The 15040-nt window shown below is 40.0% G+C and overlaps 1 protein-coding gene across 3 annotated transcripts in view; it reads left to right on the plus strand.

Annotated features, from left to right (window-relative positions):
* The first annotated feature begins 894 nt into the window (after positions 1-894).
* Positions 895-15040, plus strand: part of LOC124127517 (BTB/POZ domain-containing protein KCTD7-like) — a 47543-nt gene continuing 33397 nt past the window's right edge. Inside the window, exons 1-3 of one of the 3 annotated variants that reach the window (XM_048399980.1) lie at positions 895-954; positions 2499-2589; positions 5066-8202. In XM_048399980.1, the coding sequence (XP_048255937.1) occupies positions 2584-2589; positions 5066-5689 (630 nt within the window). In that variant the 5' untranslated portion in view covers positions 895-954; positions 2499-2583 and the 3' untranslated portion in view covers positions 5690-8202. Of the gene's footprint in view, positions 955-2498; positions 2590-4592; positions 4665-5065; positions 8203-15040 lie in introns of those variants that run through there. The other 2 variants (XM_048399979.1, XM_048399983.1) reach the window with 2 other exon arrangements.

Here is a 15040-nt window from a genome sequence, read left to right on the forward strand (position 1 = left end):
AAAGGACAAATGGAATAAGTGTATTGTGGTGAATGGAGATTATATTGAAAAATAAAATTGCAAAAGATATTCTGCAACTTGGTCTTATATTGAAGTTGCAAAACTTATTAAACGCTCCTCGTAATATGTTTTCATCCTGCGAACAGCACGTGCGTTGTTACAATTGTATTAAATGGACCATATTGCTGTCTGGGCTGATACGACCAACTCTTCTCTATTGCACGTTAATTTTGACTACTCATAGAGATTTGGGTCGAGGCTGTTTGCTCATGATAAAATGAATATTTATTGATTGTTTTCAGGAAGCTGTTAATGAATCGCTAATACAGTTTGTTGTTAATGTTTCAAAACATCCCCATCTAGTTTACTGACGAAACCTATATCATATCATCTTAACACACTGGTGAGCAGATATACATCCTTTGTTTTTAAGCCAACTCATTGCTGAGTATGTTTTCATACTGGCTAGTATTGTGCACAACCACCAGTAGCTTAAGTGATGACGTAAATCTTGCTTGGGTATTATGCAGGAAGCAGAGGTACTGTAAGTCCCCATGATCCCGAGCGAAGTGGCCTAGCTTTGGTTACTAGTGACCTTTAGCCCGTGTTTGAAAACTCTATACATGATATTGTTATGCTCAAATATGTTTCATAAATTGATTTTAAATATTACTTTGAATAAATGACTCAAATGTGAATAACTTAACTTGGTCTCGTCGCTATATGACTTAAATAATGCCGATGGGCCATTAAATTTTAACTCACTCACTCTTATCTTTCAACCGGATAATATATTAAACTTTGAGATTGGGCAGGTTAACAGACAAATAAATTGCGCCGAGGTCAAGGTTTAAGTTTCCTTCTGCTTATCTTATCATGAACAAGATCACAATGCAATATTACCGGGACACAACTCCACGCGTTTCTGCATTCGTAGTTACACAGCGACTTGAGGTAGGTTGCCTTCTATAATCTCTCTACCAGTCGACATTAGGGTAGGACGATACTCTCGTTCATTACTTGTTCTGGAATTGTATGTTATCACTTTATTATCACCCTAATGGTGACGTCACGCTATTGTTGTTGCAGTTGATTTTGAACCAGGAATTCACTGGCCATTCGTGCAAAATTTTAAAAAGTAAAACTGACTCAACGGATTTTTGGTCATTTTCATTATCGTTGAGAGAAATTATCAATCTCATTACGGTTGAAGTCAGAGAAATCACATGAATTTTCGTGTCTCGTTGATTCTACTTCCGGAATCAGAAAAAGCAGAGATGCTTTAAAATCTCTTTGTTTAACATATCTTCCTCGGAACCAATGTAGAGGGCAGAGGAGGTGGGACAAATTGCAATGATTAATGAATCGCTATACACGGGGATAGAAGGTATGAGGTGAATATGGACTAGACTGGGTAAACTTGCAACGAATTAATCTGGCTTCAGCTTTAACCTGTGTGAGTGTGTGTGTGTGTGTGTGCGCGTGCGTGCGTGTGTTAATACGCACATATTAGCGGGTTCGTATTTCAACGTTGTTACTGCATGTGTATCATTACGGTGGGTGCCGATGACACTTAAATTGATTCCACAGCTGCTTTCCAAATCCAACATGCCATGCTTTTGTGTATATAATATCATTATGTATTGTGAACTGTATAACCAGCCTGGCGAGACAGTGCAAACTACACACACTCAAGAGACCTGCTTTAAAATGATCCGTTACTCATATTATAAAACACTTCTTTGCCTGGCCCAGAACCGATTATTTACAGTCCGCCCTAATATTGTTAGATTACAGGTACATCATAACATGCACGCATTAGCTCATCACAACGAGCTGTAAAACAGCCGGAATATCCGAGTAACTCCAATGCGAGACTATGAGGGATCGTGTCTAGGTTAACATGACCTGTAACCTGGCTATGGCGATTTCCAGTTTACAGCAATATGATTTCTTTGTGATTGACCCCTGTGGTCACATTATAAAGTTCATTACAAATAAATATAGTATCATCAAATATTAAGGCTTGTTGTACCTTTCCACATTTTGTCAGTTAGGTAATTGCATTATATTTTTTCAGATAGAACTTGCTGGAAGTATCATTCTCACTCGCAAACCTCAGTGCAGGGCATAGCCCAGATTCCAGCTGTGTATCATTTATTATTTCCCAGCACCATTCACGTGCGCCAAGGTGTTAAACGTCTAGCACGTGTATTAATGTTGAGAATTGAGATAAACACCGCTTGTACAGTATTTCATTCAGGGCGATTCTGGGTTTTTTAAAAACACGATCATATGTTTCTAAAGGATGCAACTGTGCATATCACCTTGCTTTAGACGACTGTGCCACTTGTAACACCATCTGTCAGTAATCCAACTTATAACCCCAACTAAACTGATGAATTGTTGTTTATGGTGTTCCTTAACAAACCATTCACTCAAATTGACAGGAACAAACTCACATTCTAAAATTTACCCCGCTTTTCTTTTGTTTCTAGATAGAAACCTACAAGCAATACTCGACACCCTGAACACGTGAATATTACTTACAACTGTGGACTTCACAAAGTATATTCTAACATTATGCAGGTGAGTGTACGATGTAAATGTTTTGCCTATTGAAACACTGTGGTTCAAGAAAAAGTGTCAACATTTACTTTACTACATATCGAGTGTGAGGATGAGTAGGCAACTAAGTTTACAGTGGCAAAGTGTCCAAACCGTGTGTATCAGCCCCAGTGCGATGAGTCTACCGAAACATGTTATTACCCAAATGCTACCGGTAGGGCAGGACATACTTCCCCTTTTCGCGAACACCTGGTGTCATCACTTTTAGTGATCCATTCAAATTGTCACCGCTGTTTTGTCTTTTACGCCTTAAAATATTGTTCTGCGGATAATAATACTCGATACTTTTATGCCCTGGCGTTGGCGGTATATTATAATTCACCGCATCAAAAACATTGGTGCCTAGATTGTGTAAAATCTGAACAAATCACAAATTCACGTCAAAGGAATTGTAATCTATTAAGAACCTTAACTCACTTTGCATAAGAGAAAGGAGAAAGGCAAACTGGAGTTCTCTATTTAATTAATGAAGTAGGGGTAGAGTGAGTGAGTGAGTGAGTGAGTGAGTGAGTGAGTATGTAACGTCACATCGGCAGTATTTCAGCCATATCGTGAAGAGAAGTTATGCATTAATAATACACATATTTAGATTAAATAAAAAACTGTCAAACGATGGACAGTACAATAACTAAAATATCACAGATGCGATGTAAAACTGGTTGAGAATATTAAAAAGCAGGAAGTAAGAGTATGGGTAGAATAGGTCTTCACAACCAATGCTTGCCGTTATCTGCGACTGACGGGATCGGGTGCTATACACAGGTGCAGGACGCACATATCTGAAAGCGAAAAACAAAATAATCAATAATTAAAGTGATGGCATACCTAATCTCTCACGGTAAACAGCCAGTGCACAGAGAACACAGCAAACGCTATCTTTATAGAACCAACATCGAACTACCAACTCCTCCATACTTTCCAGAAATGTAAGCAAAAGTATATGTTCTACATTAAAGCGGCCTTGAATATCTAGTTTTCCCTCAATACATTACGATTGAGACCTGTGAAGATCCGGGGTAGAACGGGTCTTCAACAGCCCATGTTTGTCGTAAGAGGCGACTAACGGGATCGGGTAGTCAGGCTCGCTAACTTGGTTGATGCATGTCATTGTATCCAAATTGCGTGGATTGATGCTCATGATGTCAATCATTGGATTGTCTGGTCTGCTGAGTAAGGCGTTAAACAACAAACAAACAAAATGAGGTAGGTGGCATATCCACCGTCATATGTAGCTTGATTCCCTGATGTATATACACTGAACTTTGTCTGAATCCATTCGATGTTTGTCGTAATTGGGAAACATGCATCATTGCCTCATATGATGTTCTTATCTTATGGCACATTACATGTGTTGGTTGGTGAATTATCAAATAACTGAATCAAACTGAATGTCCATCTTCATGTTCAAATACATCAAGTGCTGTAAACAAGCCAAATGACTATTTAGCTTGAGTCATATTTGGTGAATATGTTATCATGTTCAAGTTGGTCAACATTAACGTGTGAGCTCACCATGTGATTTGATTTGTCAATTAATTGTAGTTCCAACAATGTAAATGTTCATCACGAGTAATATAGTAGTCAGGGTCAAAGACGCGAGTAAGTCCTTGCTGTATGTTCTGCTATTGATCGCTGAATGTGGGTAATGGACATGACGGGTGTTGTCATACGTTGTCTCGAATATTTGAATTAGAATTAGAGTTATCAGAAATTTTGTCATTGCGATATGAGCAATGCACACACACCCCTTCCTCCCCCCCCCCCCCCCCCCCCCCCATTGTCATGTGCGTTTTATGCACCTTAAAAAGTCTTATCTCAGAGTGTATTTACATACTAGCCTGTTGGGATTCCGGGAAAGAATAGGTCCTTAGCTACAAGGAAATGAACAGTGCTATTTACGCATTACATGTGAACGTGGTCTCGCGTGGTTTTTTTCACCCCGAAATGATATCTGTAAATTCAGTTCACAATACATAATGATATTATATACACAAAAGCAGGGAATGTTTGATTTGGAAAGCAGCTGTGGAACCAATGTAAGTGTCATCGGCACCCACCGTAATTACACACATGCAGTAACAACGTTGAAATATGGAAATCGTTGAAAAGGAATACATTTCTGGTTTTGTTATCATTCAGGCTATGTATATAGTGCATTTTACATTTGACCGATTGGTCTAATTTAAGAGATAAACATACTATACTTTTCATGGAGCTAGGTTACCTGTAAATATGACTGCGCCAAGTTGATTCTGGAGCATGATCGATAAAAAAGTTAGTTTAGAATGTAAATATTAGCTTCGATGCGACCGTTAAATCAGTGTTTCAGTCAGAGGCGGTTATTGTGATTTGACACCTTTGATAGACCAATGAGAATCGAGTATTTTCTAAATGTAAGGTAGAATCACATGTGCATTAACAATGTGTTGTATTTCAGGATTCTCAAGTTGTGGACTTAAACGTTGGTGGTCGACATCTGACAACCTCCCTGTCCACCCTCACCAAGTACCCAGACTCCATGTTGGCCACCATGTTTAGTGGAAGGCATCCGGTAGCCAAGGACAAAGATGGCCGCTACTTCATCGATGTAGAAGGGGATGTGTTTGTTCATATCCTCAACTTTCTGAGATTCGGGAAAATGCCTCCACCCGAAAGAGCATCAGAGGTTAATGAATATGCGGAGTACTTTGGATTACAGGAACTGAAGGCACCTGTCCCCGAAGACTTTGAACAGGTGCTCTACGGAATATGGAAAAAGGAGCTACCTGACTACCAACGTCACTGGGAAAAAGTGAAAGAACAATTAGGCAATATTTCCACAAGTTACTTTTACATTTGCACAAGAAAGTCTGATTGTGGAAAACTGCCTAAAACAGATATAGGTGCACTGACCCCAGGCAATTATTACACTATTGAATTATCTTTCGACTCAAACGTATCTATCTTTTTCAATCTTCTTGCAGTCGACCTGAAAAAACGTAATGTCTTCACCGACTCTTGTCTGAGGGAATGCCCGGGTTGTTGTTGTAGAGCAGCAATGGGATTCAGAATTGGACGATGATCCAAAATTGTCACACTTTGAGTCGACAGATAATTCTGATGAAAGGAATGTGAATCAGCCGTGGCATGGGTGGAGATCTCTGTTGCCTGCTGCTGTGATCTTGAAGCGCTGAGTCATTGGTTAATGTTCGTCTAATTGATGATCAAATCTAGCAAGACCTACTAGTATTATTACGGAACATTTCTTTTCAATGTATATAGACTCAAAATCAAACGGGATACTAATACAAGACAACTGTTAACAGAGCGATTTACGTTTTGCTGCTTCTCTAGGTTCTTAATTTCCTTGGGATTTCCGTGTCAGAATAGGTCCATGGTATGCTATACGTGCTGCAAGTGCCGACTAGGGTGGGTACACTGGCTGACTGTTTGCTACTTGTACCAGGGTTTTAGATGATGTTAAATAGCTGAAATATTGCTGACTGTGGCGTAAAACAAATCCGTTGCCATTTTGCCGAACCAGGTGTTGTTGTTTTTTGTCGCTTTTATGTAAGGCTAGGACACAAACATTATTAAAATGAAAATTGTTCCTTCTGGCTTACTTTTTGACATATGTACAATGTAAAAGAATGTATGTGAATATCGTTAATAGCTGAATTGTTTAAAGCTTGCAGTATACTGGGTTCCTTTTCACTCTTGACTTGTTTTGAACCCATTGTTAGAGTGATGAAGAGTATTTAGAATTCAGTGTTTGTCTTGGTAAAAAACAAAATGTTCCTCGTGTTGGTTCAGTTATAGTAGACATCTATTTAATGTGCGTTTCCTAATCACGACAAGAAAAAGCATCTTTCCTGACGTTTTGAAAGGTGTTGGTATTGATCAAAATGCATACATTTTGCAAGCATTCCAAATCATTTGGTTATATTTATATGTATGCCTAGTTTGGGAATGTTTGGAAATGTTGGAGAAATGCACACACTTACATCAGTGTCCATACCCGCCTACAATCTTGCCGGTGTGTTATGTCATGTGGCAGGAGCTAGCGACACACAAACAAATTAATAACTTTTTCATGTATTTGTGTTAATTTGGACAGTTTACTATTTCAGACCTTATTTCAAACGTTAGAAATGAAACATTTCCCTTAAACTTCCCTGTACAGAAATATATAGGGAATTGTACAAAATGTTTGATGCAGGTTTGGCATATATGAGATAAGATTGGCACCCTAATGTTTGAAATACCAAGAGAAATACAAGCAGAATCAATAACTTTTGTCACTTTATTTCCTTCCATGACTATGTACAGGCATCAATGCACCATCAAACCTTATGAAATACATTGGAAATACATGGACATATAGCTCGGTATCCATGCATAGTCTGTAGACAAAGACAGAGCTCGTTAGGCAGGACAAAGAATGCTTTGTACACTCCCGACCAGGCAGTTGCTGTAAACAAATATGCAAACATTTTTGGCATTAGCCCTTTGCTTGCTAAACATTTACAATTGGGACCAATCTTTGCGCAGGCTTTGAGAAACGTGGAATAGCCGGGTATGACGACTGCCTGAATCAGTTGCTGGAAGGCCTGGTGGCAAGTCGGTATCAAAGTGGTGTCTTGTACATCCAGTTCTCGGATTCCTCTCAACACATGTTCACTCTGTGCAAGGTGGCTGGTATTCCTGATGAGCATCAGGTCATCAACGTCAAATACTCCTCCTCCACAATGGATGGGACCAATCGTGTCCATTTCCTCAATGAGGATCTGAAGCGTATCGGTGTTCACCTTCAGCCAGGGGACTTCCGACCAGAACCAAAGTGTGGTTGTCGCGTGGCTTTGCGGTACATGATAAAACATGAGTAATTGATGTACCCATAATTGTGACATTGTGTGGTTTGGTACGATTAATGTATACTTCCCAGGCTAATAACATACAATGTACAGCAACCTATGCTTGATGTAAAAGGCGACTATGCTTGTCGTAAGAGGCGACTAATGGGATCGGGTTGTCAGGCTGGCTGACTTGGTTGAAGCATGTCATCGTTCCTAATTGCTCAGATCGATGCTAATGATATCAATCACTGGATTGTCTGGTCCAGACTCGGTTATTTCCACCGTCAAATAGCTGGAATATTGCTGAGCGCGGCGTTAAACAACCAACCAACCAACCAACCATCTTCATGATTTTAAGCATAATCGTCGATTAATCAACGTTGCACACAGGTGTTTGAGAAGGTGAAAGACGATAAAAATAACAAATAATTGATGTAACTTGTTTACACTAATAAACAGGCGACGATAATCATATTCTCCTGAGAAAAGCGTACATGATGAATATACAGCTAGTTTGCATTTCAAGCTTTGTAGTGAAGAGTATAGTTGTATATAATGTTTATACTTGTGATTACGTATACACTTGTCTAGTGGTAGTGCCTCCAGCCGGAGAGCGGAAGGTCCGGGGTTCGATCCTTGGCCGCGTCATACAAAAAGACGTTGACTTGTGACGGTTGAGTCATGTGAATAGATCTAAGCTGTGCTTGTATCATATGTATTTTGTAATAAAATGCCTACATATTTTACTGTTGCTTTTAGTGTCTTTTGTCTTTGTTTGTTGTTTAACGCCGCACTCAGCAATATTCCAGAGCTTGGACTAAACAATCCAGTGATTGATGTCATGAGCATGATGAAACGTCAATGCCGTTTGTTGTGAATGTATCAAAACACTAAAACGCACCCCGTCTAGTTTACTGACGAAACCTATAACATATTATCGTTGCACACTGGTGTGCAGAGATGCATTTTATCAGCTGATGGATAATGCCGAGGTCAAAGTTTTGTCCTGCTTATCAAGATCAAAATGCAGTATTGCCGGGACATAACGCCACGCCTTTCTGCATTCGTAGTTACACAGCGACTTGAGGTAGGTTGTTAAAATGCCTTCTATAATCTGTCTACCATTTATGATCTTCCATCTATAATGTTCACACGAGTGGAGGACGATACTCTCGCCTAGTCCAATACTAGTTCTAGAATTGGTTGTTATCCCTTTATTATCACCCTTATCATGACGTCAAGCTATTGTTATTGCAACTGATTTTGAACCAGGAATTCACTAGCCGTTCGGAACGTTCAAAACTGACTCAGCTATTCGTGGTCATTGTCGGATCTCGTTGATTCTAGTTCCGGAGTCATCAGATTCCCCTTTACAGAAAAAACAGAGATGCTTTAAAATCTCTTTATTAACATATTTCTCGAAACCAATGTAGAGGGCAGAGGTGGTTGGACAATTTGCAATGATAAATGAACCGCTATATACACGGGGATAGAAGGTAGGAGCTTAATATCACGACATGGGTACAATGTGTGAAGCCCTTTTCTAGTGTCCCCCGTCGTGATATTGCTGGAATATTGCTAAAAGCGGTGTAAAACCATACTCACTCACTCATTATGAGCTTAATATGTACGAGACTTGCAAAAAATTAATCAGGCCTTAACTTTACACCTGAATGTGTGTGTGTGTGCGTGCATGCTAATATGCACATATTCGTGAGTATGTGTTTGAATGTGGTTACTGCATGTGAAGCAATACAGTTGATGCCGATGACACTTACATTGGTCCCACAGATGCTTTCCAAATCCAACATTCCATGCTTTTCTGCACAAAATATTATCATGTGTTTTGAACTTTATAAACAGCCTGGCAGGGCAGTGCAAACTACACACCCAAGAGACCAGATTTAAAATATCCGTTACTCATATTATCAAACACTTGTTTGCCTGGCCTGGAACCGATTATTTACAGCCTGCCCTAATATTGTTACACTACAGGTACATCATAACATGCACGCATAAGCTCATCACAACGAGGTGTAAAACAGCCGCAATATCCGAGAAACATGTGACTTTGTTACTCCAATGCGAGTGTACCTGCGTAAATGTACCTGGATATGGCGATTTCCAATTTACAGAAATACGCTTTCTTTGTGAGTGACACCTATGGTCACTTTATTTAGTAATTACAAATAAACATAGTTTCGTCAAATATTTAGGCTTATTATACCTGTTCCACATTTGTCAAGCCCAGTTGTTTGTCTATTTATTCTATCTTTCCATATAGAGCTTGCTATATGTATCATACTCAGCGCAGGGCATATCCCAGATTCGAGCTGATATGATTTATGATTGCCCAGCACAATACACGTGTGTCAAGGTGTTAAGCGTGCAGGACGTGCAGTACTGTGGGATTAATGTGCGAGTTGAAATAAACAGTTATATAACAGCTTGCCAGATTGATATGGGACGAATCGATTCAGGTCGCCACACTAACGGATATGGTGTTGTCAAACCATTTCAGGGCGATTCTGGATTCAAACTCACAATCATAAGTTCCTAAAGGGCGCACATCAAATTGCCTCATCAATTGGGCAACTTGTGCACCTAGTTATCAGCTCATGGTATAACTAAACTGCTGCATTGTTGTTCAAAGTGGGTTTTAAACAAAAACCACTCAAATTGATAGAAAGCAACTCACATTCTTTAATGTATTTTCAGGTGAACATTTGACTTGCCTCACCATGTGAATATCACGGGTGCCAGAGGTGGGACAGGATACGTTCGCCTTTTCGTGAACATCTGGCATCATCATTGTTTGATAGTGTTTCATAAACACCTGCTCATGAGAGAGTGAGTGAGTTTGGTTTACCCCGCTTTTCCTTTGTTTTTAGATAGAAACCTACAAGCAATACTCGACACCCTGAACACGTGATAATTACTTACAATTGTGGACTTCACAACGCATATTTTGACGCTATGCAGGTGAGTGTACGATGTTTTCTCTTTTTCCTATTGAAACTCTACGGTTTAAGAAAAAGAGTCAACATTTTATTTTACTGCATATCGAGTGTGAGGATGAGTAGGCATTTAAGGTCACATCGGCAACTAAACCCTGTGTTGATATCAGCTGTTTCCCCAATGAGATGACAATCCACGCCGAAATGTTCACTTTCTTCAAAACTGCTGTCGATAGTAAAAGGACACGTTTACCCTTTTTCTCGAAAACCTGGTGTCCTCACTGATTTGCATCCTAGTTTTAGTTTTGCACCCAATGGAATCATTTTCGGCGGATAATCGCGCCCGAGACTGTTAATCTCTTCTGGCGTTGGTGTGTAATATAAATTCATTACACAGTAACAGTATTGATGCCCGAGTTGTGTAAAATCTCCTCAAATCACAAATTCACGTCAAGGGTCTAATATGAAGCTTAACAGAGAAAGACAAACGAGACTCTTATTTTATGAAGGTGTCATATCCACTGTCATATGTAGCCTGATTCCCTTATGTATACTTAGATTCTTTTCTAAATCCATTCAATATTTGTCCTCATGAGAAACAAGCCTGATATGATTTTCTGATCTTCTGGCACCCTAACAGATTTGGGTGGTAAATCTGAAATGTCAACAAACTGAATGTCCTTCCACAAGTTCAAAAACATATTCCCCTAAAGAGGTTCCGATGACTGTTGTACTTGAGTTATGTCACATTTTGACCCCTTTATGTTACACATCTTATATATTATAAGCTAGTCCCTAGTGACATCACCACGTAATCAGAAGTGTCCATTAAATGCAGATCCTCCAATGTTAATGTTATCAGGGCTCCAGATATAGGCCGTATAGGCACATGTACGGATAGAAATATCCACGATACTGAGTGGAATAATTTAGAAAACGTATCAGAAACGTATCACAGGATAAATGTACGGGCTGGCATTCATTTCCAGACGCATTTCCCAAAATTTATATTCTGATTTCAAGCAGCGAAAGTTCTTGAGCATAGTGCACACTTTTTCCAAAAGCACAGCTGTGTAAAGGGGTGCGCATTTTACATGACCACGAGTTTTGATGTTTTTCCCCCCACGCAAAGACTACCGTGAGCACGTAACCGGAACAAATACCGCAAATACCTGAACGGGTCAAAACGGCCTCATGTCAGAACGCCCTAAAAGGTAAAGTCAAAACGGTTTCAACCCATCTAACATGAATACCCTTTATACAAGATTATAACATTTAATTCCATTCCGTACTCTGAGTGTACTCTTTAGTTTTGCTGCTGATATTGGGATAATAAGGAGTACGTTCCCCTGATGTTGAAAAAGTATCTGGAGCCCTTGTTTATCCCGAGGAGTGAGTGAGTGAGTTGGATTTAACGCCGCTTTTAACAGTATTCCAGTTATATCATGGCGTGTCAGCTTAATGTGGGAGGAAAGCCCGAAGTGATGCAGTTCTCAGACCTTTACCACTTTGGTGCAACCCATATGGTGCTGACAAACCTAGAAACATAATTGGGGCGAACCGGGATTCGAACCCACAATCATAGGTTTCTGGCGCGCCCAAGGGACGCAACTCTTCACAGCGAATCGCGGCGCCTTAGACGACTGGACCACCCGTGCCCCCCTCATCCCGAGGAATATAGTAGAATGTGTGTACGTCCAACGACCATCTACTGATCGATGAAAGTGGTTAACAAACATGTCTGGTGTTGTCATACGTCGCCTTATGTGATGAGGCTAGCAATCTTTTCTACCTATTTTATTCGATTAAGATCCTTCAATGTTTATGTTCATACCGAGAATACTAGTATAATAGAGTTCAGGTCAAAGACGTGTGTGCGTCCTACCAACTATCCATCAGTACAGGTGGTTAATGAACGCCTCAGACATTTTGTCATAGCCGCATGACTTCACAAACATAACATGTTTATAATATAATTGTGATATTGATATATCACGAGCAGGTATTTATGAAACATATCAAACAATGATGATACCAGGTGTTCACGAAAAGGCGAACGTATCCTGTCCCACCTCTGGCACCCGTCACATTCACATGCTAAGGCAAGTCAAATGTCAAAACACGGGAACCTATAGTAAAAGTCAAAATAGGGAATTGCATCGTACATCATTTTTGTCACTGATGCGTTCAATTTTGAAATGTCCTCGACATGTTTTCCGTAAAACCCTTTGAAATCTTTACTGCGGCCTTGAATGTTATAACTTTGATCCAAAAAATCCTGAGCAAGAATTGTATGACGCTCTTTAAAATATTGGTAGAAAGAGCATCTAATATCAAGTTGAAGTCATCCCTCTTGTCATACAGTCTTGTAGAGAGTGTTTTGTCACTCTGAATCTCTATGCATAGATCTAAATATTAAACAGATGAGGCGGTCTTGCTGGTCTCCTTTATCTAGATCATTTGAAGGGAATTGTCTGTTTGATTGTTATTGAACGATATCAGATCATCGATATACCTGAAGCTAAAGTCAAACTTCTTGGCCAAATTATTAATTACACTTGTCTCAAATACTTTCAGTGAATATAAAGAAAGTCCTTCCTTGATTGAATTAAGGCTTATGGTTGGTCCATTTGCTGGAGCCAACAATATCTCTCTCTCTTTGTACGGATATTTATGACGCTATAGGATCTAGTACAAAAGAGGCATGGACATGTCTTTAGGTTTTAGAGTCAAGTTACAAATTGATAGTAATGATGCATGGTTTGGGCAGATTTCTTCTTCAGCTAACATATTGGTCATACATGCCCATGCTTGCCGTACAAATCGACTGATTGAATCGGGTAGTAATGCTTGGTGACTTGCTTGATATACGTGTCATCGTTCTAGCATCAACCCAACCATTTCAATAGTGCAGATTGTATTTGACCAATTGATTGAGTATTTGGATACCGTATCAACCCCATGATTGAAAAAAAAGTTATTTTCAGATTATAAATATCAGCTTCGATGCGACCTTAAAATTAGCTGTTTCAGCCAGAGGTGGTTCTTGTGATTTGAAACCTTGATTTCCCGTGTTTGTTCGACATTCGTGGTAGAATCACATGCACATTAACAATGTGTTGTATTTCAGGATTCTAAAGTTGTAGACTTAAATGTGGGAGGACGACATCTGACAACCTCCATGTCCACCCTCACCAAGTACCCGGACTCCATGTTGGCCGCCATGTTTAGTGGAAGGCACCCGGTAGCCAAGGACCAAGATGGCCGCTACTTCATCGATGTAGATGGGGATGTGTTTGTTCATATCCTCAACTTTCTCAGATTCGGGAAAATGCCCCCGCCCGAAAGAGCACAAGATGTTAATGAATATGCGGAGTACTTTGGAATACAGGAACTGAAGGCACCTGTCACCGAAGACTTTGAAAAGGTGCTCTACTGAGTATGGAAAATGAAGCTACCTGACTACCAAAGTCAATGGGAATATGTGAAAAGGAAACTGAAGGATCTTTATTCGACTTTCTTTTACATTCGTGTATCAAGGTCTGAGTGTCGATACATGGGGGCTGCAGAAACAGTGATCCCAGATGATAATGAGGTCATTAACATTATTGATTTTCAATTCAATAAATCTATTCTTCTCAATCTTCTTGCAGTGACCTCAAAAGACTCAATATCTTCACCGACTATTGTCTGAGGGTATGCCCGGGTTGTGGTTGTCAAGAAGCAATGCGATTCAAAATTGGCTAGATGATCCACATTGCCACATACTAAGGGGACAGATAATTTTGATCAAATTGATGTGAATCAGCCGTCGTGTGGGTTGAGAGCTCTGTTGCCTGTTGCTGTGATTTTGAAGCGCTGGGTCATTGGTCAATGTTCGTCTAATTGCTGATCAAATCTAGCAAGACCTATTATCATTATTATTTACAGATTAAAATAATAAAAAAAGGCAGCAAAGAGGGTTTGAGTGATGATGGCACAGTCAGGCCTGTTAGGCTCATCATTAGCTCATGGCCTTGCCCCCTCTACACGCAGCCCAGACAGTGAATGGCACTTCTTCCAGGAAGCGCTGCCTAGCCAAACCCACCCAGAACTTTTCGCAGAATGTGAAGACTTCCCAACACTGCAGCCTTCTGCATTACCCAGATTGTCAGAAGGGCTGTATTCCTGGTAGCAAACCTAGGTACTCTCCCGATGTCAGTCAACAGATTGGGGTGTACCAAGCCTAAGGCACTGAGAACAATGGGGCGTTGGACAACTTGGTACTTGTGATGCAAGCGTGACATTTCGAAAGCGAAGTCTGCATATTTGCCATGTTTTTCCCTAATCTTGTCAATCACATAACTGTCAAAATGGACATAAAATTCAATGATATAAATGATTTCATTGGATTTATCAAAAAGGACATGATCAGGTTTGTTGGCCTGGATATGTCTGAGGTTGTATACGGGCCTATTCAAAAGGATTTTGTATTTATCATTTTCCATGACGCCCTCTACATATTCTGGGTCGTACCATGGATGGACCTCTGTGTCAAAACCACAAGCATGGCGAAGACGGTAATAAAATGATCGAGCCACCCCATCATGTCGCTTAAGATACTGTGTCTGAGCCAAAGCT

This window comes from Haliotis rufescens, unplaced genomic scaffold, assembly GCF_023055435.1.
Source record: "Haliotis rufescens isolate VD_foot unplaced genomic scaffold, xgHalRufe1.0.p SCAF_2, whole genome shotgun sequence".
In the NCBI taxonomy this organism is placed as follows: Eukaryota; Metazoa; Mollusca; class Gastropoda; order Lepetellida; family Haliotidae; genus Haliotis; species Haliotis rufescens.